Source organism: Halyomorpha halys, unplaced genomic scaffold (genome assembly GCF_000696795.3).
Source record: "Halyomorpha halys isolate HHAL.00 unplaced genomic scaffold, Hhal_1.1 Scaffold214.1, whole genome shotgun sequence".
In the NCBI taxonomy this organism is placed as follows: Eukaryota; Metazoa; Arthropoda; class Insecta; order Hemiptera; family Pentatomidae; genus Halyomorpha; species Halyomorpha halys.
In genome coordinates, this window is record NW_027110944.1 from 1,123,562 (window position 1) to 1,146,255 (window position 22,694).

Genomic DNA, 22,694 nt, shown 5'->3' on the forward strand with positions numbered 1-22,694 from the left:
GAAGATAAAATATGCAATTGGTTTAAAATTTAAACATAAAATAGCACCTGAAAAAGACTAGCTTTGATAATTATGAAACTAGATGTAGTAGGAAAATGGTTAAAGGAGATTCTTTAGATCTCAACTGAAACTGCCCTGATGAAGCTCTAAAACGTGGGGTGAAACATCAGTAAATAAATAGTTGTTAACTATTTTTTGTTTTCTTGTGACAGCACCCTTGATCATCTTCATAATTTGATATAATACGGTCAGTTATTTATATATATTATAGATATTTTATATTGTGAAGTAGAATTAATATTTCAAATAGAAAATCACTTTTGAAATTGTTTGCTATCTCAGACTAGCGAATGGTAAATAAGTTATTGTAATAATGAATTAACTTTTCAACACTAGATGTTCTTTTGAAATAACTGACAGTTCACAATTGAATATTTTTTGCTTATTTACACAGTCTCTACAATGTTGTTAAAAATTTTAAAATCTCGATCACCAAATGATAAAACGCTTTGTTTTATCAAATGAATTAACATTAAATTGTTTTTCATCATTTAAAATTACAAATATATTATTTTATATTATATTACATGGTTAATATAAGAGGTACATTTTTTTAAGTTTTTGAACTCACCGTCACTGATATCAAAACCGAGACCTTTAGACACCGAATAAATTTTTTTCTTTCTCCTCTGTTGGTTTTATTTTCCCCTAAACATTTAATGTTTAAACATAAACTTAACATAATTCAGCAGGTAGCGGAATCGTGAGACCGTGAATTTTATATCTGGACGGCTTGAACCCAGACAACCCAGATCTTACTGCAATCAACCCACCTCCGGAAGAGATTCAACCACTACCAGAAGTCTCTCTCTTTAGCGGAAGCTCATGCAAATACGTTAGAAGGGGTGAGGTGAAGAGGACCAATAGGAAGAAATGAACGAGAGTTCTGAGGAGGATGCCTGCAGAGGGACGAACGCAAACTGAGGAACTACCATGTAAGAAGGGGGCATGGCAGTGTGACTGTAGTGGAGAAGTTGGACGGTGAAGGACATTCCAGGTCACGATATATAATTATCAGTTAATTACCCTAGGTTGCCCTGCAGTATCTAGAGGATGGCGGTAATGGGGTTGAGTAAGTCGGAGACTAAAGATCAACTCGTAATAGTAAAGATGCCTCGAGATTATAAGTAATCATAGGGTATGACCTACTAGATACAGTGGGTGTACGAATAAAGAAAAAGATGGGAAATAGGATATAACGATCGGGGAGAAGAGATACAAGTCCCAGGAACTCTTAGGGAAGAGGAAAGAGAGAGTAGACGCAGTAATATGAGGTAACTGTTGGAAGGATACAGTGACTTTGATGATTTTTTTTTTTTAAAGAGGGAGATGCGCTAGGCGCTACGGGAAAAAAACAGTATACAATATTCTGTTAAAACAAGATAGAGTGACTTACTTGGAGGAGCGGCGAAATCTTCAGGCGTTTCGACAGTAGTGATATTTTGGGTACGTTAGGTGGTGCGAAAATTTTTGGCACCCTAGATTTAAAGGCGGGGACCACCATATAAAAATAAAACCCAAGTACCAGTATAAGACTGCATTCACTTACAAATTATCCCTTCTTCAGGAAGTTCATTTACGGGTGGAAGGAGGTGGTGAGCCCAAATCATTTCACAATGGGAAGGACTTGACCGCCCAACATCGGCGAACCACCAGAAGAGGAGGAAGCTGACCCAGACTGAGACCAGGAGGGCTGGACCAGCCTGGTAACTGCAGGAGGCACTCAGACGGATGCGCACAAGAAGGACCTACCGAACGTATGCAGTGGACAAGGCGCAGCTCCATCAGTAAGGCACTAAATCTAGTGCTGGGCTGCACCACAGTAAAAAATTTAATAAAAGAATAAAAAAGAAATGGTGATCTTTGGGAGCAGTGGCATGCGCAAACCCCAGCGCGCACTACCCCACTGCTCCCGCACCCCGTATGCCAGAAATGGGGGCGGGGGGTGAAGGATAAAAAAAGACTGCATTCACTTTCGAGCGAGTTCATTATGAATCCACCAGAATGCCATTCGGTTTTTAAAATGCGCCCATGACGTTCAAGAGGCTTGTGGATGAATTTTTGAGGGGACTGGAGGTAGCAGGATGCCAAGTGTATGTGAATGACTTGCAGGTTATCATTAAATCAGAAGCCTACAACGTAGACCACCTAAGGAGAGTGTTCCAGCGAATGAAATAATTTGGCCTGAAGCTATCCCAAGAAAAGTCTGCACTGGGACATGACCAAATTATTTTTCTAGGAAGCAATACCTCTCCAGAAACGGGGTGAAGGTGAACCAGAAAGTGTCGGCCCTCCAAAGGATGGCAATACCAACAGATTTAAAGGGCGTGCGGAGGTTATTGGGTTATAACTATTATAGGAGATTTGTAACGGATATGGCAGAGTACCTGATACCCCTAAATAGTTTATTTTAAAAAAGGTTGCCTAATAGTGGTAACGTCAAGTATGGCGCACAACATCCAGAAATATATTGAACAATTACAACGAGAACCAGTCTTAGCGTTTACCGATTTCGGAAAACAATTCACTCTCATGACCGACGCAAACGAGTACGCTCTGAAGGGGGAGGGAGGAGGGTGCTGTCGCACCATAGCGAAGAGGGAAAGATGTCTAGATGTTTCACCAATACGGAGGGTCGTTACAGCGCCCTGGAACGTGAACGTCTGGAAAATATATGGGTGGTGGAGCATTTTAGACCCTACATATTTGGTAGACGCTTTTGGGTCCACACCGACCATAGACCACTGGAATGGGTGGAAAAATTGAAGAAAACATCCCTATTTTAATATTTTCCTACTTTTAATATTTTCTATCATTTTTTAATACTGTGTACTTTATTGTAGGAAGATAGTTCGGATGGCGGTCAATAAAAGTATCAAAACAATAAAATTTGGCTTGACGAAGAACATTCTTTTAAAGGCCATGTAAAATCCCGAGGGGGCAATCGAGTTAGTAAGTGTAGTTTAAATAAGTATTCCATTATTTAATATAAGAGCAAATCATGGGGCCTCATATATTAGGAAATTGGCTTATCTGATGACGTAATCATCTACAGTGGCATGGCAGTGTGACCCTTCTTACATGGTAGTTCCTCAGTTTGCGTTCGTCCCTCTGCAGGCATCCTCCGCAGAACTCTCGTTCATTTCTTCCTATTGGTCCTCTTCACCTCACCCCTTCTAACGTATTTGCATGAGCTTCCGCTAAAGAGAGAGACTTCTGGTAGTGGTTGAATCTCTTCCGGAGGTGGGTTGATTGCAGTAAGATCTGGGTTGTCTGGGTTCAAGCCGTCCAGATATAAAATTCACGGTCTCACGATTCCGCTACCTGCTGAATTATGTCAAGTTTATGTTTAAACATTAAATGTTTAGGGGAAAATAAAACCAACAGAGGAGAAAGAAAAAAATTTATTCGGTGTCTAAAGGTCTCGGTTTTGATATCAGTGACGGTGAGTTCAAAAACTTAAAAAAATGTACCTCTTATATTAACCATGTAATATAATATAAAATAATATATATATTTGCATGTTTGTTTATAGGGGAAGTAAGGATTAAGACCAACAGTATGCCTTATCATACCATAACTTATATATGTATATTGCAGAGACATTCTGGTTTCCATAACAGTCAATCATAATTGGGTCATCACAGCTTAAAGGAAGTATATCTCTAATGTGATTAAGTAGATGGCTATGAGATTTTGCATATTTGTAATTTTAAATGATGAAAAACAATTTAATGTTAATTCATTTGATAAAACAAAGCGTTACGGCAGCTAGATTTGTCATAGCGTATGGTAACGGTTTTTTTTTTTGGCTGTTGTAGTTATAGTATAGACCAGCATGTAGCGGTTTCGCTACATGGTCATTCCATATACAGTATAGAGGGTAAATAACATTAGATCTCTCGGACCACATAGTGTTTGTTGGTTGACTTTTTGACTCATCCGATCCTACTATGGAGCTATTCTTCCCCTTTTCCGAATTGGCATTGTTGGAGGATGTCTAAATCTTGTGCATCACACTATCGAAAAAAATACTCTAAAACTGCAAGGGGAAGAATAATGGATTCTTAAAAATAATAAGTTGCTTTCAATAATTTGATTCTAATTTAAGTTGTAGCTCTTGGTATACCTCATTAGAACTACAACATAATAAAAAATATAACCTGTTATTGGATAAATTAACGTATTTACATATTTTACTAATTCTTATGTATTGTATTATAACTTGACCTATCAAATATTTCTCTTGATTGTTATCTTATTGCGTTCAGGAATAAATAAATTGACGTTTTGAACTAGTCGTTCTGTATGAGGTAATAGATTTAAATTAACAATGGCTTTATTAGATGTTGTCTATCATGTTTTAGATATAACATCTAAATATAATGATAAACAACTATTAGACAAAGCTATTGAGTTGATACCTGTTTCTAAAATATGGTCAAATACTTGTGCATTATTAAGAGAAACTCAACTGTTATTCTATAAGATTAAACTTGAGGAGACCATTTTACTTGAGAAATTCTTTTTACTAAGTTTATTAACTTGGTTTAAAAATGAATTTTTTAAATGGTATGAGCCTAACTGCAATGGGTGTGGCAAACTCTGTGAAATGGTCAGATATGATCCAGTCTCTCCAGGACAATCTAGAGGCAATACCGAGGTTAATCAAGAAATATTTTTTATATTTAGTTATTAGTGTAATTTTTAATTCTTCATTCTATTGAGAATAGGTACAATCGATGGATATATATATAATTCTTAAGATATCCTCTCCTTTGGATGTCTTTTTTTACTATATTCCAGGGAATTTTTTTTCATTTTCGATAAACATTTAGTTCAATACATATGTTATTCATTTATATCTTGGCTTATAAGAGAGATCTATCGAGTTTTAAGAAAAATTTTTTATGAACCTAAATTCAATGTTATCAATTATTTATATTTGTAAACATTATTATTTTATTGTGTACTATGATATGCTTATGGAGCATATTTGTGGAGGTTTGTGACTGTTAGTATACTTAAGGAATTTCAATTATTAATACCTCTTAGGTTTTTGTAAACAGACATTTTAACTAACATAAGACCATTATAGAAATAATAAATCGTAACTAAATAAAAATATTATATACATTTATATTTAAGATTTCTTAAAACCATCCCTTAATGTACTTTAAATTAGAGATGATTGATTATGATTCTAAAGATGGTAAATACTACGAAATAATACCAATAATATTGTTAGGTGAATGGTAAAAATTACCAAGTGCTTAAATTTTTAATACAACTTTTCCCAGTAACTCGATTATATAATATAATTCAAATATGGTATGTAACTAAAGAGTTACACTTACCACATACTAGAGTATCAATAAATTTGTGTAAATTTAAAAATTTATATTTATTTTTTGCTCTCAGTTAATAATCTTACTCATATATGCTAAAATTTCTGTCAATTGAACCCATTTATGAGCCAACTGAAATAATAGGATGATAGCTGCATGATTTCAAGTTATTAAAATTTAAGAATTAGATACATTTTTCAACTTACCTTATAAAATCTCTGCATTAACTGAATTTAAAATATATATCTGCTCCTATGGGCAGAAGAAGGATTGAATAAACATAATTGATTTTGTGTGTGAGGGGCTCGCTGCTAAGGTCACCTTTGTAAATTATATTTTAACAACAGAAGGAGGTATGGTTTGAATCAGTCAGGATCTCTGCACCACACAAGTGGATGCTCGAAATTAGAAGAAATTACAAGTATCCAAATAAGTCAGAGCGTGTTCGATTCTGTGTTGTGAAATTAAGGAGTTTGTATAAAACTATACTGTTTAATCAAGCTACTTGGGGAATCAAGTTCATCTGAATATATATAATATTTCCCCTTCTATATAATACTTCAAACGGGCCTTTTTAAGCTTCACAGGATTCATTATTACCACTCTTAAATGACTTTGATATCCTTACTGGCAAAAGTTGTTATGAATTCAAATCTCTGATATATCAGTGGCTGAAGAGAGGGTCTGTATCATTGGCTTTCTACTACATGATGCCTCAAGGCTCAGCTTTTCAGGACTGTAGAAATGCAGGACCAAGACACAGCTAAAAAGAAAATGAAGAACCTCTCCTGAAGCCCTGCATACTTTTGTTTTATATAGAAAGATCTAGGAACAGGGAATGTGCTTATTATTTCACCACTTTGCCTGTTATTGAGTGAAAGCTTTGTAAACCTATTTCAAATAGTAATTAGAGATTTAGATGGTCTATGGACCTTTCTTTAGTCCAAGTTTTAAACAGTGCTTGATGGGTCTTTTAGGCTTTTTCACTTTTATTCTGAAGAGACAAAAAATGAAGTTAATATAATTTGATTGTGAAATGCATTCCATATAATTGCTAATTATGTCATATGATTTCTTCACAGGTTTATGAATGTACTGATTGTCAAACCAGTTTTAATTTTGAAAGGTTTAATGACCCATACATACTACTACAAACCCGTCAAGGGAGGTGTTCTGAATTCTCTCAAGTGTTCACTGTGATGTGTTTTGCTCTAGGGTATGAAGCTAGGTTTATTTATGACACCAATGACCATGCATGGACAGAAGTGAGTTTACATATATTTTTCTTAAATATATCTATTCTTGGAATAGAATTAATGAATAACAATGGTAAATTGAACTGACCACTTATGAATGAAAAAGGATGTTTCATATTGTTTTATCAATTCAATATCTTGGTTCTGAAAAAATAATTTAGATTAAAAAACTATAAGTATTCTATGTATCAAATTTAAATAATTAAAAAATGAAAGCTTACTGAATAGTTCACTTTCATGTTGTTTATTGGCTTATGGAAGTGTTCAGTCATATATTAATCCTACAAAACAACATTCTTTTTTTTTTTTTTGGAGGCCACATGACTTTATCTCTTTTAAATTAGGTGCTCTATTATTCTCAAAAATTACTTTTCTTGAGCCTTATCACCAAAAGAAATTAATAATAATAAAATTTAAAAAAACCTGTCACTAATACAATACAGAGAGCATCTACTCTGATGTTTGAAACTTATGATTGATGATACGAGGATCTCAATCGTATTTTGGTTTTATTGAAAAACTATAATCCAACCAACAAAGAAGTCGGCCTTGGCATATGAGAGAGGCATACAGAATGGATAAAGTGGCCATCCATGCTATCTGGCTTAAAGTATCTAAAAAGTAAGCCATTATGAACTAAGACAGTTAGTATAAATGAAGTTCATCAACATGAACTTTAACAATCACATGTATGCGCCTTGACAGTTAACTATCATACACTTTCAGTTATTGCGGCAGACGTTTTAACCACTACCATGGTATAACTTAATACTTAATAATTACAATCATGACAGCATTAACTATCAAGACAGTTTTATTGTCGGACTGGGTCTGGCGTGATCGTTAATATTACAAGTAATGCAAGTGGACTAGCAGTTGCATTAACTGCCACGTTTAACTGTTATATGTATATGCCAGCCATAGGTATCAGCCACAGGCTCCAAAAACAAATCCACCACATACTCCAAAAACAAATTTTCTCAAGAACTTAAAATCAGAGTGTTTCGATTTTTACCTGTTTTAGAGTTTCGCTTTGTTACCTCCAATGTGACATACTCGTACGACTGCTGCAACAAATAACTGTTGTTACGTGAGAAGTGACCTATAGGGGTTAAAAGGTGACATGAATGAAAAACTAAAACATCCATTAACAGAACTGAAAATTTGGTATCCTTGCTGGTTGAAAATAAAAGTTAACTGAAGTATAGTGCTGAAGGAAACAAAATGTATTATGTTAATAAAGTGGAAAATTTAAGCTGATATTTATATTTTTGTATATAAAAATTTATTATGTAAAAATTGTTAAATCTTATTGTCTCAGGATTTTCTTTTCTTTTTCCTGTTATATCAACCAGGTTTTGATAATACCCTACATTTATTTCCTTAAAAAAAAACAAAAACTGATTCGTTTATAAAAAGTGGCTGCAAATGACTGGGATTAGTAGCATAGCTACATTGAAGAAGACATAACTTACTGTGGGTTGTAACTTCAGGGAAATAAATAAATGCAACAGAATTCTTTTGAGTTGAAATTTATCATAGAGAAATATTGTCTTAAAGTTTGACCATCTTACATTTTGATTTGTGTTACCTATTATCACTTTAAAAGATTAGGCTTTGTATAATCTGTATTTTCTGGAAAATTTAGTCTCCAAATTTTAGATATATTTAGCTGCAATATCATTACCTCAATGTCCTCTATGCTGCAATCCATTGGAAGCAAACCAAATGTTGGCTTTTCATAGAAGTAATCAAGTACTTCCTTGATCATCTACTTAGAGGCAACTATTGTTGACCAGTGTAACTTTATGTTTTTTTTTACTTTTAATATTAAAAGAAAAAGAGGATACCCCTACACATGTTTATTGATTTGTTTTATCTTTAATTCATGGTCTTATTCTTTTATCCTCAATTTGATCTGAAGTAGACTTCTATATAAGAAGTAATTTATGAGTCCTTTTTTTATTTTTTGAACACTACAATGGTTAATAAATCATACTTATTTGTAAAATTATTTCTAAACAAAAAAAAAAAATGTATTCATAGCTTAAGAAATCTTACTTACAATTATTATGAATTTAATTTTAGGTATATTCACATATTCAAAGTAGATGGATTCATTGTGATCCATCTGAGGGCGTTGTTGACAAGCCTCTTATGTATGAATTAGGTTGGGGAAAGAAGCCCAAACTAATCATGTCTTTCAGCCCTACCAAGGAAATACAAGACGTCACATGGAGATATAGTCAAGATCATAAAGGTGTTCTTAGTAGGCGTGATGCAGATACAAATGCTACAATATTATATGTTGTTTCAAAACACAACAAGCTCGTGTAATATTTTTTTTACATGTATTGTTATGTAATTTATTGATCATTTAATTTGGAAAAATATCATTTATAATAACTATTGTACTTCAATTTTTTTTTTTAACCATTTGTCATCGATCCTTTTATACATATTTCCTCTTTTAAATATTTTCAATTTCTTTTTTTTTAACCCTCCAGATAACTTGTAATGTATTCTCACCTTCCGGTAATTTTGTCAACTTTGTAACATATTTTTTAACATTTTAAGCATTTTCTAAAACCGTTTGTCATCACCCTCTTATACATTTCCTTCTTTTAAATAAGTTTGTAAATATTTTCTATTTTTTATTTTTACCCATATAAATAACATGTAATGTATTCTCACCTTCCAGTAATTTTGTCATCTTTGTAACGTATTTTTGTAACTTGAGTGCTCCACTGAGCTCACTTAGATTTTCAATCTCCTACTAGGAGGTGAGTTCTTTGATTTATTCTCTTTTTCTTATCTTTCTTTTACCCCCTTCTCCTTATCTATTCTTTTCTTATTTTTCCTTACCCACATTATTAGTTAAGTTTACCACATAGTATTATTGTCATCTTTTGTATTAACCTCTTTTGTCTGACTTAACATTGTATTTTGTTTCTTTATTCTAGTATTATCCTTACATATTTCATTAGTAACATGTATTTTCTTTCTATAACTTCAATTTTTAAATTATTACTAAATTAAAATATTCATACTTCTTTGCATTATATAACTTTAAATTTTTATTTCCTTAATTATGTTATTCTACTTACATATTTAATTAGCTATATATATGTTTTATTTTCCACTTCTTTATCACTTTATTTTTATTAATTTTCATTTTGTACAACTATTTACTTTATCATTCTGTTTATATTTTCTCTTTTTATGTTTGTTTGCATTCATTGCTTGTTATCTTGTTCTTTGTTCTTTGTCCTGATGAAGGCTAGAAATTCTGGCTGAAACATTGGCACTATTAAATAAGTTTTTCAACTTATTATTTGTGTTATTTTCTGACCGCACCTCCAACCATCTTCTTTTCATATATATTATCTACATTCAACTATCTTCTCATCATCATGAAAAAATATATCTTCTGTTGGTAAATAATTATACTACTTTTGTCGCTTGTGTTTACTAGATTTGTCTATTTTAGTATCTCTTCTTATCATTTTTTAATATTATTTCTAAATTAGCTCAATATAATTTTTTTGTATTGCTCATCAGTTGAAACGTAAGAAGCATCCATTATTACTTTGGAACTCCCTTTATTTTCATGTGAGGTATCCTTACTTTGGCCAATTTAGTCATCAGGAGCCAAGTTGTGTTATTTTTTAAATTATTATTAGTCTCTTTATTAATACTGTGTTTGAAAACTCAAATGAAAATCCTGAAAAAAATTATACGATTACTGTCCAGCTTGATTGGCCTAGGCTGGGAGACCTTGTATGGAAATAAGGGGAATTCCCAAGCACTGGATGCTTTTATATTTGAGGTAATGGAAAAAAAAAATTGAAAAGTCAACTTTGACCTATTTTAGAATATATATTAAAAAATGAGAAGGAAAAGCATATTGAAATAGACCAATCTAGTATACCAAAGTGACAAAAGTAGTGACATTGTTTGTTAGCAAAAGGTAAATTTTTCTGTTTTATTGTATCAATATTTTTGTTATTCGATGCAAACATTATACTAACTGTCTATTTTAATATCAGTATGTATTAATTATGACTAATTAAATTAATTATCAATTATTGTTTAATTATTAGAAGTTGGATATCAAATCAGTTTGTGAAACATGATTAATTTTAGGTTTTTTTATAACTTCACAGCAGTATAAGAAAATGTTGATACACAGTTGATATTTTCCAAGATAATGACCATGGCATGAAAAATTAACATAAATTTTAAGATTTTTTTTAAATAAAATATTTTTTTTATTAATAAATTCTGGTTGTCTGCTGAAATTGAAAATTAGATTTTTAATTTCCACTCAAAACCAAACAAAATACCAAAAAAATAAGAACTACCCATTCTTATAAGTTTATTTATCATATTTTTAGTTTAAGTTCTTGCAATAATATACAATATAAATTTATTAATTATGAGAAACTTTTTCTTCATATATGATTAAATGGAATCCAATTTAAAAGAATATACTTAACGAAGAAATATAATGGACACTAATAAGATGTTTTTATGATCTAAAAGATCTAACTTCCTTATTAAACCTTATTATATATTTAAAATGGAATTAGTGAATGACACAAATTCTTCCTTATTAAAATACAATAGTTTATTTCATATCATCAGCGACGTTTCGGGAGATTTCTCCCATCTTCAGGCTGTTGATAACAAAAACCTATATATGACATATAATTTTCTCCTTATTGTTATTCTTGCTATTATATTATAATATTAATGTCATTTAATTAGTAAAACTTGCTATTGGTCATACATTTTAGGAGAAATCGTCATTTCTCGAAATTTCACCTAAAATGTATGACCAATAGCAAGTTTTACTAATTAAATGACATTAATATTATAATATAATAGCAAGAATAACAATAAGGAGAAAATTATATGTCATATATAGGTTTTTGTTATCAACAGCCTGAAGATGGGAGAAATCTCCCGAAACGTCGCTGATGATATGAAATAAACTATTGTATTTTAATAAGGAAGAATTTGTGTCATTCACTAATTCCATTTTAAATATATAATAAGGTTTAATAAGGAAGTTAGATCTCTTAGATCATAAAAACATCTTATTAGTGTCCATTATATTTCTTCGTTAAGTATATTCTTTTAAATTGGATTCCATTTAATCATATATGAAAAAAAAGTTTCTCATAATTAATAAATTTATATTGTATATTATTGCAAGAACTTAAACTAAAAATATGATAAATAAACTTATAAGAATGGGTAGTTCTTATTTTTTTGGTATTTTGTTTGGTTTTGAATTTGTGTCATTCACTAATTCCAGTTTAATTCCATAAGACTCTTCCAGTAAAAAGATTATTAAATTTATTATATATTATATTTCTTAATAAAACTTATTATAAGTTTAGATTTTGAAATTATTACTGAACTATCGCTTATTTGGACCTGATTGCCTCCTCAATGAAAGGAATTAACTGGCCTTTAATTTTTCAAACAAATTTTTTGTTTTAATTTTGCAACATCTGAACAACCATTAATTATATTCTATTTTAGTGTCTATCACCAGAACCATAAATGTTAATGAAATAATAATTATTTCTTTCTTGCATAAGTTCAAAATCAATTTTAGATGGATATTTCAATTAATGTATGTATGTACTGAATAAGAAATTCTCTCAAGTTGTTTTTAAATTTAATTTTATTTAGACTTGATAACTGCTCTTCACCTCTAAAAAGACGCCACATTTTCAAAAGAATGATTGGAGAGTTAGCAGAATTTTTGACTGAACCGAGAACAATAGAGGTGTTTCCTGGTCGCGTATCCGGTTCACAAGAATGGCGTGAAGTGAGAGGAGAAATGGAAGCTCCAGTTTTTGACAATGGCTACGTTTTTCAATTACATCAGAGTGAAATAAAGGTAAATTCTTTTTCTCTATCCTTCTCTCCCTATTGCTACTTTTAGATTCATTTACCAACAGTCAGCATACTTTTTTTTCTAGTAGTATTTCGTCTTTTATTTGCATACCTTTTAAATTCAAATTTTCATGAAATGAAATCTGTATTACTGTATAAAGAGAAGATTGTTGGGGGTAAGGTCTGTAAAAAACACAAGTAAGTAAAACTTGTGTATTAGTGCCAATGTTTTGGTTAGAATTCTGGGCTAAGAAGAAAAAACAACGTTACTACCTTAGTGATTAAAAGGAGATAAGAATAACAATAATATCCAATATATAAGTATTGGAAGCAAATATATAGTTTAAGTGTTATGAGCAGATAAAAACAGTATGAGAATATAATAATATTAAAATTATGCAAGGAGAGGGGGGAGGGGGGAGAAAATATGCATATGGAAATCAAGTTAGTAAATATATGTACAAAATAAAAATTATTTACAATTGAAGTTATAAAAGAGAAAAGAAAGAAGTCATGTATGTGATTAATTAAATATATAAGTAGAATAACAGAATTAAAGAATTAAATATAAAGCTATATAAACCAAGAGGAGTAAGTAATACAATAAACAATAATTAAGTGTGGTGAACATAACGTAATATTGGAAGATCTTTGATTGACCGTGTGCAATATATATGAGGTTGATAGTCCGGAGGTAAAAAAAAACTCAAATAGTAATTGAATTATTTAATGTGTGAGCCAACACATATGACTCTCACATAGTTTAATTACTATTTAAGTTTTTTTTTAGCGCACCTGGAACTTTTTTTTTTTTTAGCGCACCTTTTTTTTTCTTTTTATTACTTAGTAAAGTGAGTGAGGAAGAAATAATAAGAAAATAGTGGAAAATTGGTGGTAAAAATATAATATAATTATTGAGGTGTAGATAGTTGACCGTAGATTAATGATTGGAGAAGTCAGGGGGGGGGGAAATAATATCTAACATGATATTATATTTCATCTTTCACTGTTTTCAATCAACTACCATCTGACTGAGGGGATCAGCTGATCGAGGGTATATAAGAGATGTAGCGAACACAATAAAGCTAGTATTTTACAGCAGTTCAAGGGTGTTAGATCTTATTCCTTCTTCTCTTTTTTGACATTTTGCTTTTACCAATTCTTAACTTATATACACACACATATATATTTATATTTTTAAGTATAGGTATATAAGTTAATACTCACACTGTAATTCAGATATATGCCACTCACTATTTTTCATTGTCTGTCATATTGTTCAATTTGTAGATTCAATTTATTTATTTATTTTTTTAGACACTACTTGCATATCTTATATTATAACATATCTTCTTACCTACATGATATTATATTTCATCTTTCACTGTTTTCAATCAACTACCATCTAATTCCACGATTATCAATCAATTAAATTTTTTTTTTTACTATTCAATTATCAGTTATCAATTTTTTATCATTTATGATTCAATTCAATATTTTGTATAATTCCAAATTTGTTTGTATACTATTCCTTTCCAATTTTATGTTTCTCTAAATGTTGTTGTTATCTCTTTTGTTCTATAGCCCTGATGAAGACCTGAAACTCTGGTCGAAACGTCGGCATAAAATAAATAAATATGGTTTTGTTTATTTATGTTGTTATTTGCTGACTGCACCCCCGACAAACTTCTCCAATCATAATATAATTATTATTCTGGCACTAGTCTTATAAGAACTCGGGGCTCCTCCACCACAGCCAACAGATCGCCACGATCTCTTGCTCTCTCCCTCCATCTTTGAACATTCAACTGACCTTAGATCCTCCTCCACATCGGTTATCCAAAAATAATAAATGCTTGTAATTATAAGAAACATACCGGCTGGTGCCAGGTTTCATGTGCTTGAATTGAAAGAATCGTGAATTGCAAAAATATGTTTGTGGTAATGCTTGTAGACAACATATTAAGTTCATATGTTGTTTCATTTAGATTTCATTCATTCATTTCAGTTCATTTATAAAAATGAATATAAACTAAATATTAATAGGAAATTAGATCTAAGTGAAACTAAATATTATAAATAAATAGTGGATAAATAAACATTAATGGAATAAGAATTCAACTATGATTTAAAGGGCAGCTTTGTGGAGCAAAGATGGAAATGTTCTAAGTGTGAGAAAATTTAAATGGAGCAGATATTGAGTTGCGCAATGAGGTATTTGAGGTTTTGATTTCATCAATGTTAGAGGATTTACAGTTGGGAACAGAACAAACAAGGCAGTATACAACATGGGATTGATGTAGGAGAGGAATAGGATCCTTTATTTGGTATTTAGGTTTTTTAGTTAGTTATGAGATCTGAAAAAAAGTTGAAGGTTGGGGATAGTGGAGTATAAGAATCTTTGTATGTTATCTATAAGGAAAGGGTTGTATGGTAGTGATCTGTATAAGGGGATAGAAGGGGGTTCTGAATAACTAGCAGAAGAGGGTAGATGATTTTCGTAATTATGGATAAGTTTGTTAATGATTTTGGTTAAGAGTTTCTGTTTTATACGGTGTATGCTGGTTTCATGGAGATGAGAATCAGAGGGAAATATTATTATTTTCTTTTTTTTTTCTCCTTTTTCATAATTTTAATATTACTATATTTTTATACTGTTTTTTTTTCTCATAATACTTTCATTATTCATTTGCTTCCAATACTTATGTACCTATATTATCTGCTATCTTCTTATTTTCTTGTTATTCTGTATTTCCTTTTAATCATTAAATTAAATAAAGTCCTGCAATTCCAGCCAAAACGTTGGCATTAATGAATAAGATTTACTTATTTATGTTCTTTACCGACAGTACCCATAATAGTACTTTTGCTATATTATAAGCTGAGTTAACTTATACCGAAAAAATGATCTCTTGAGATACTCACCAAAAATTTTTGAATTTGTAAATGTCTTTAGATTTTTATTACATATGGTTTTTCAACGAATTAATATAATAATGTTTATCATTATATCTTCATAAAGTAAGTTGTACTTCTTTGTAAATAAACTTTTTTAATTTTTGCTTTTATTCATATAATACCTCAGACATATATTTTTTATAAACATACATTGGGATAGCGGCTTTCAGTGTTGAGCATCATATTCATCTCTATTTTAGAATAAATTATTATAATACATAGATAAATATTTAATTAAAATTTTACATATTTGTCATACAAATTATCAATACAAAATCATACCATTAATTGTGTATGTATATATATTTAGTTGACTGTAAAAATTAAACTTGAATAAACAATGAGAAGAATAAAAAAAATAAGTAACAATGGTACGAATAAAAATTAAAAAAAATACGTAAAATAGACAGTTAAAAAGTACAGGAGACTCTTATAAAACAAAAAAAAAGCAAATGAAGAAGAAAGTAGAGATTAAATAAACGTTGTGAAAGAATAAATATAAATAAAAATAATAATAATGATATTAAATGATAATAAATGAGCAAAGAACAAATCAGGACCACCTACCTGTTTGTTTTACCTTTTTCTGCCTTGTTTTACCTTTTTCTGCCTTGTTTTATCTGTTTTTACCTTGTTCTACATTTCTGTTTAACCTTTTGCTTTGAACAGGTTGAACGGTCCTGATTTGTTCTTTGCTCATTTATTATCATTTAATATCATTATTACTGATGCATTAATACACATGGTCAATCAGCAATCTTTCAGTATCATTATTATTACTTTTATTTATATTTATGCTTTCACAACGTTTATTTAATCTCTACTTTCTTTTTCATTTGCTTTTTTTTTGTTTTGTTTTTGTCTTATATGTCTTCTGTACTTTTTTAACTGTATATTTTACATATTTTTTGAAATTTTTATTCTTACCATTGTTACTTACATTTTTTATTCTTATCATTGTTTATTCAATATTAATACTATTTTATGTCTTTCATCTTTTTATTTAGATGTAATTTTCTTATCACTTAATTTTTACATAATATTTATCCTATCTTATTGTTGTAATATTCTTAGTTGTTTTTTTGTATCTTTTTAGCCCTGATGAAGCCCTGCAAAGTGGGGCGAAACGTCGGATATTAAATAATTATAAACTATTTGCTCTTTTTTTTACCGCAACCCTGAACATAATATTAATTGTTTTCTACATTTTTCTGGACATCATGTATTTAAATATATTAATTCACTGTCTGTTACTACTAATTTTTTTTTTAAATTATAATTTTTTACGAGTCTAATTCATCATAATTTACTACACAGTGGAAGACTTATTTAAAAAAAATAAGGACAAGAATATATCTAACTTATGACAAGCTCTTTTCAAAAACAATGAAAGTCAGAGTTACTAAATAAATAACATACTTTTGCTATTGACTAAAAACTTAAATAAAACTAGCATATACTACCACAAGAGCACACTAAGACCCAGTTCCAAAACAACTACTGCCTTGTCAAACCATATCAAAAAACTGTGACACAAAATATAATTTAAAAATATTACATAAATCAGAATCACGTATTTGGTGGAAGATGCTAAAATCAATTTAGATTATAAGAAATCGAGTCAAAGTGCTCAACTCAAAACAAGAAGCAACCCATATGCCAAAATTGTATTCATATATTTTACAAAAAACAAAATTCATGGTGGTTGAAAAATAAATATTGTAGTAATTTTGGTGTAACATATTAGATGGGCAGATTAGTCAGGACATTTGAGTTCACAACATAGATTGTGCTGGGGATTCGTGTAGTGCTTCTGAACCTGCATGTGGTGTTGGTGATGTCTCATCTTCTCTAAGTTGGGCCATTTAATTAATTGAAGTATATATAAAAAACTTAAGATGAACCGGACTTATAAAGAATTTCAATTTAAAAAAAAAATTCAGTAGGAACAGATGATCAATTAATATATTCAAGTGTATGATGTCCTGAAATATGGAGAAAACAAGAAAAGTATGATTTTCTATTGATAATTTGCATGAGAAATATGTAAAGTTGTAATTAAATATTTAGCAATGTGTTATAATAGTTCATTCTACAATTGTTAAATAGAGATGATACTGGACACCGAAAGCTGCTCTCCTAATATATGCATATAAAAAAATATAATATGAGAATGTCTGAGGTAGTTATAACATGATTAAAAATAAATTCTTGAGAGCTTATCTCCACTCACAAAAACTAACATCCATTAATAACACTAGATATTAGTGTTGATAAATCTTAGCTTGTTCAGCCATTTGATTTGAATTTTTTGCAATAGACATAAGGAAAAAATAGCCACATTTGGATTAATTGTCTGAGTTAAGGCCTTTTTGAAAGGTTGATGTATAAACCGTATGCTTCTTTGAATACTAATTAAAATAGAAGTTTATGTTTACTAATTTATCTATGTTTCTTTTCATATTGTAGGTTCAGCCAAAATATTATTGCATGTGGTATAGTACCAATAGTGATGTTTACTTATTTCACTGGAATGGTGGAACCAGTAATTTTCATAGAGATTGGAGAACTTGTACATATTCGTTTCAAAATGTGATTAGAAAAGAGGAACCAGATTGGGCCCAGACTTATTTAGCCCGTGAAGGTAAGTAAATAATTAATCAAACAAAGAACTTTATGGTTTATTTATTGTTTTTAAATGAAGCTCATATTTGTTATAATTATCGATAAATAAAGATGATGCAATTATATATTGTCGACAATTCTAAATTTGTTTTGTAAAAATCACCTAATATTGTAATTATTTTACTACTTATACAACTATTTTTTTACCTATTTTATTATAAAGTATTTTAAAATGGTGAATTAGTTTGTTATTTACTCAAATTTTGTATTGCAAAAGTTCTAAGAAAATTCTTATTACATTAATTTTGAAATGTCTTTGTGTGATTTAGTTAATTAATTGTTAGTTTAATTCATACTAATAACCAGCTTTCACTTTTTATTTTTAAAGAAATGTTAATTATATGATGAATTTATATTATTTAAATAATTTAATTTATATCGATTTTTCTTATTAATATATTGTTTTAATTTTAGTGGGTGGAAAACCTGGTAGGGTTACATGGAAATTTGATTTCACTAATACTAATTTAAACATTGTTGGAATCAGTGTAAAAATTAATGCTTTTCATGTTGACAGTGGTGTGGTTGAGGTAAAAGCATACAATAATGAAAATAAAATTTCATTAAAAAATGGTATGTTAATGAATTTGATTAATTAAAATATTTATATTTTATATTAATTAATTTATTTTATTTTATAGGTTTATGATTTATATTGTGAACTATTTAAATTTGCCAAGATGTGCTCAATGGGTACTTATGTATGGGTATTATTTAATTATAAATAATAAGTTACAACCTAAGTAATATAAAGGGAGTGGATTCCTGAAAAATAAAAACTTATATAATACAGATTTTTAAAAACTTTTTAACACAACTGTCAGGTGAATTTTATTGAAAAAAAATTAATTGTGGTCTTCTTGGGACTAGACAACGAAAGTGAAACTTCTGGAAATGAAATAATGTATTAACATTTTATTAATAATGATCATGTATTCCCACATATAGCTCAATGCAGAAAATATTAGTTCCAGAATGATGATTATAATTAGAATATAAAAAGCACTAGCAGGAAATGGAAATAGTCCGAAAAACGCCCGTTCTAGCAGAAAATGTTTTTATATTGTAACAGAAGAGAATAAGATAACAGGAATGCACTCAATCGAACTGATACTGCTGAGATTTTAAAACAGATCTAAGCTCCTACTCTCCTATTACATTTACATAATATAGTATTATTTGACACTAGAAAAAAGTAAAGTTAAAAAAAAAATTTATCTATTTGACTTGAGACATCGGTGAAAAATCAAACATAGTATGATGTAATTAATAGTGAGGTATCAATGTGAGTGTATAAATAAATAGATGAACTAAATTTTTGATGGACCCTCTGATAAATTGTTGAGTGAACTTCTGACCATCACTGAAGGAAGATATATCATTTTTGAATGTTTGTTTAGCCTAAATTAAGATATGATCTGTTTTTTTCTCCCCTCTCTCTTATTTCTCATCCTATATTATGATATGAAATATCTCCATATAGTAAAGTTGGCAAAAAGTATATAAGTCCAAGAGATTGAGATCCCTTGGTACCAATAGTAATAATCCTTTGATAATGGCTGTTAGAAGCAGTCCAGCTAAATAGAAGGCTCATTGTTCTGAAATAACACCTATCAAGTTAAGTGGAGAATAGAAAAAAAGGAGACTTCAATTAAGAATTCCAGCTATATTAGTTGGAGCACATTGTTTTAGATATAATATAGGTGTGTAAATTTAAAATAATAAAGTTTGTATTTCTATATAGTTTTAGAATGAAAATAAAATAGTTAAACTTTACTAATGCAAGTGCCTGACTCTAGAAATTTTATTCTAGGGTGGCAGTGTTGTCAGCACTGTGCTCTATCTTTTTTTTTTCTTTACCTTTTGCAAGGTCATTTATGACATATGGGGGCATAGGGAGGGGGTTATCTTTAGGTAACGAAGCTATTCTAACCATTGTGGATGGCTAAGTTTTCATTCCATTAAACCACCAAGAAATAAAGATCAAACACCCCTGGCCGGGTTTACTAACTCCCTCACCTATAAACAGTCCCACTGTGGTCTATCTTTATTATTATTATTTTTTTATGACCCCCATCCTTGTAATTTCTGACAATGGGGTAGTTATCTAGAGTTAACTAACCTATTTTAACCATGGGAGAGGGGTCAAGTTTTCATTATGTGGGACTACCAAAAAATAAAAGGCAACCTCCCAGGCCATATTTGAACCAGCACCACTGCAATAATAAAGCATCCTAAGTCGAGGGGTTAAATCCCCCCACCACAAAATGCCTCCACTGTGCTCTTTTTAAATTTTTTTTTTATGAATCCCTTCCTGGTCATTTCTGACATAGGGGAAGGAGTAGGGAGTTCATATACTGGTTACCACCCTATTCTAACCATGGTGGTAGGTCAAGTTTTCATTTCATGAGACCGCCTCAGAAATAAAAGTCGACCCCTCAGGCCGGTTTTGAACCTGTGCTTTAACTCGCTCGGCTATGAATGATCCCACTGTTCCAAGTCTGTCCTATCTCTATATCTATTTATCTCCTAATTACTATCAAAACTTTTTCTTAGACTAAACAGCATGAAGCAAGGTATAATCCATAAAACCACAATCCCCATCCTCACTAAGGCTATTAGTTTGTTTTTGAAGACCTCATTTGGATGGTGATCAGTGAACTGTTGAAAATTTGAATTGAGTAAGTTAAGTATTTTAGAAAGCCTGCACTCTAAACTGAACCTTTGATACGTTATCTCTCTTTTTGATATTCGTTTACATATTCACGCATTCATATATAGGTGAGCATGTGTGTGTGTGCATACATCAATAAAATATTTAAAGTTAATATGTTTAAAAAAAATGTTTTTTTATTGGATGAAATATTTTTTAGGGACTGCAATTGACCATTTACAACTCATTCCTGAAAAGTCATTAACAGTTCAAGTTATTTTGACTGGAGGGACTGGCAAAATCTCATGGCAACAGTCTCAATTTGCACGCCAATCAATGAGTGAAGGTGCTGCTGTTAGTTTTGGGGTAGTTTTATTTATCAGTTAAAAAATTTTGTAATATTTCAGAAGAAACTTGTGCAGAATCTTACTTTAAAGACTGTTAAGTATGTACAATATATGTGAAATTTTTGTTTACTAAAAAGTGTGATATAAACTTAACTGCTAAAATGATTGTATATGTAAATTATCCTTTATGTATACACACATAAAGGATTGTTTAGTTTTATAATAAATAGATATCATCTTGACTGAAATAATTATTCTTTTAATTTTATTTTAAACTAAATTTTATGTTGTTAATATATTTTATTATATTTTGTTACATTTAGTTGCAAGACTAAATAAATACCTTCAGTTGTTTAACTTTTTATTTCTTCCACCTTTTCTCTGTTGTTTATTATTTTTGAACCATGACTCACTTGTTGCACAATCAAATAAAAATAAAATTAATTGTTTTCATTTTGTAATTAATTTCTTCTTATTGTTTTATTTTATTGATTCAATAGTTCCTTGATTCTATAGTATGCTAAGACAGTTGCGACAGTTCCTTGCTGACCATTGAGAGCAGTATTCAAAAATGTGTAAACCAGCTGCAGAAGGAACCAGACTTCCCGACTTCCAAAAGCAATTCACGTTGACATCAGACACTAGTAATTGCATGCTGGGAGCGGTAATGTCAACGAAGGTGAGGTGGGAGAACGTCCCTTGGAGTACACTAGTCGATGACTCATAGAGGCAGAAGCACGTTACAATGCCTTGGAAGGAGACCTACTGGGAATAGTATGGTCAATAGAGCATTTCCTATCCTTCTTGTTCCGTAGACGATTTAGGGTCTAGACGGACCACAGGCCCCTGCGATGGGTGGGAAAGGTAAAAGAATCGTCGGCGAGAATTACAAGGTGAATGTAACTGTTGAGTCAGTACAACATGAACATCACCTACAAACCTGGGCAAAGAAAACGTAGCAGATTGGCTTTCGCGAGAGATGTTATATGAGATAAACGCAGCAGAAGATGACCACGGGGAAACATCTGAAGTTGGAAGACAGTTCTTGAGAGAGTGGACTCCGATAAAAGAACAGCAATCGGTCGTCAAAGAACCAAATTAGGAAGGAGATGTCTGCAGAAGAAAGAAGCATCCAACACCGGTGAGATCCACCATTTATAAGTTGGAAACGCGACGATATGAAAAAAGATCGTTGTAGATCAATCGTTTATTTGATGCACGTGGATGTTAGTTACTCTAAGAGACCCGGAATATCAGAAGGATGTAACCTTGGCGTATCACCAAGGAAAAACTGATCATTGTAGGCTGAACGAGACTTTACAAGCATTGCGGTGCAGATATTTCTGGTGGGACATGAAACGCACAATCTAGAAAATTCTTGAGAAATGCGAGGTATCCCTCAGGACGATTATAATCGGTACCCTCCCTGTGCAGTTCAAGATTTATATCGCTCAGCGACTTACAGATGGATTCT

The 22,694-nt window shown here is 30.7% G+C and overlaps 1 protein-coding gene across 1 annotated transcript; it reads left to right on the forward strand.

Moving 5' to 3' along the window:
- Positions 1–4,358: 4,358 nt before the first annotated feature.
- Positions 4,359–21,566, forward strand: Pngl (N-glycanase Pngl). The gene is made up of 7 exons (XM_014418980.3): positions 4,359–4,723; positions 6,491–6,673; positions 8,753–8,997; positions 12,371–12,581; positions 18,005–18,179; positions 18,635–18,793; positions 21,094–21,566. The coding sequence occupies exons 1-7, from the start codon at positions 4,394–4,396 to the stop codon at positions 21,258–21,260; spliced, it is 1,470 nt and encodes a 489-aa protein (XP_014274466.1). The 5' UTR covers positions 4,359–4,393; the 3' UTR covers positions 21,261–21,566.
- The last annotated feature ends 1,128 nt before the right edge of the window (positions 21,567–22,694 follow it).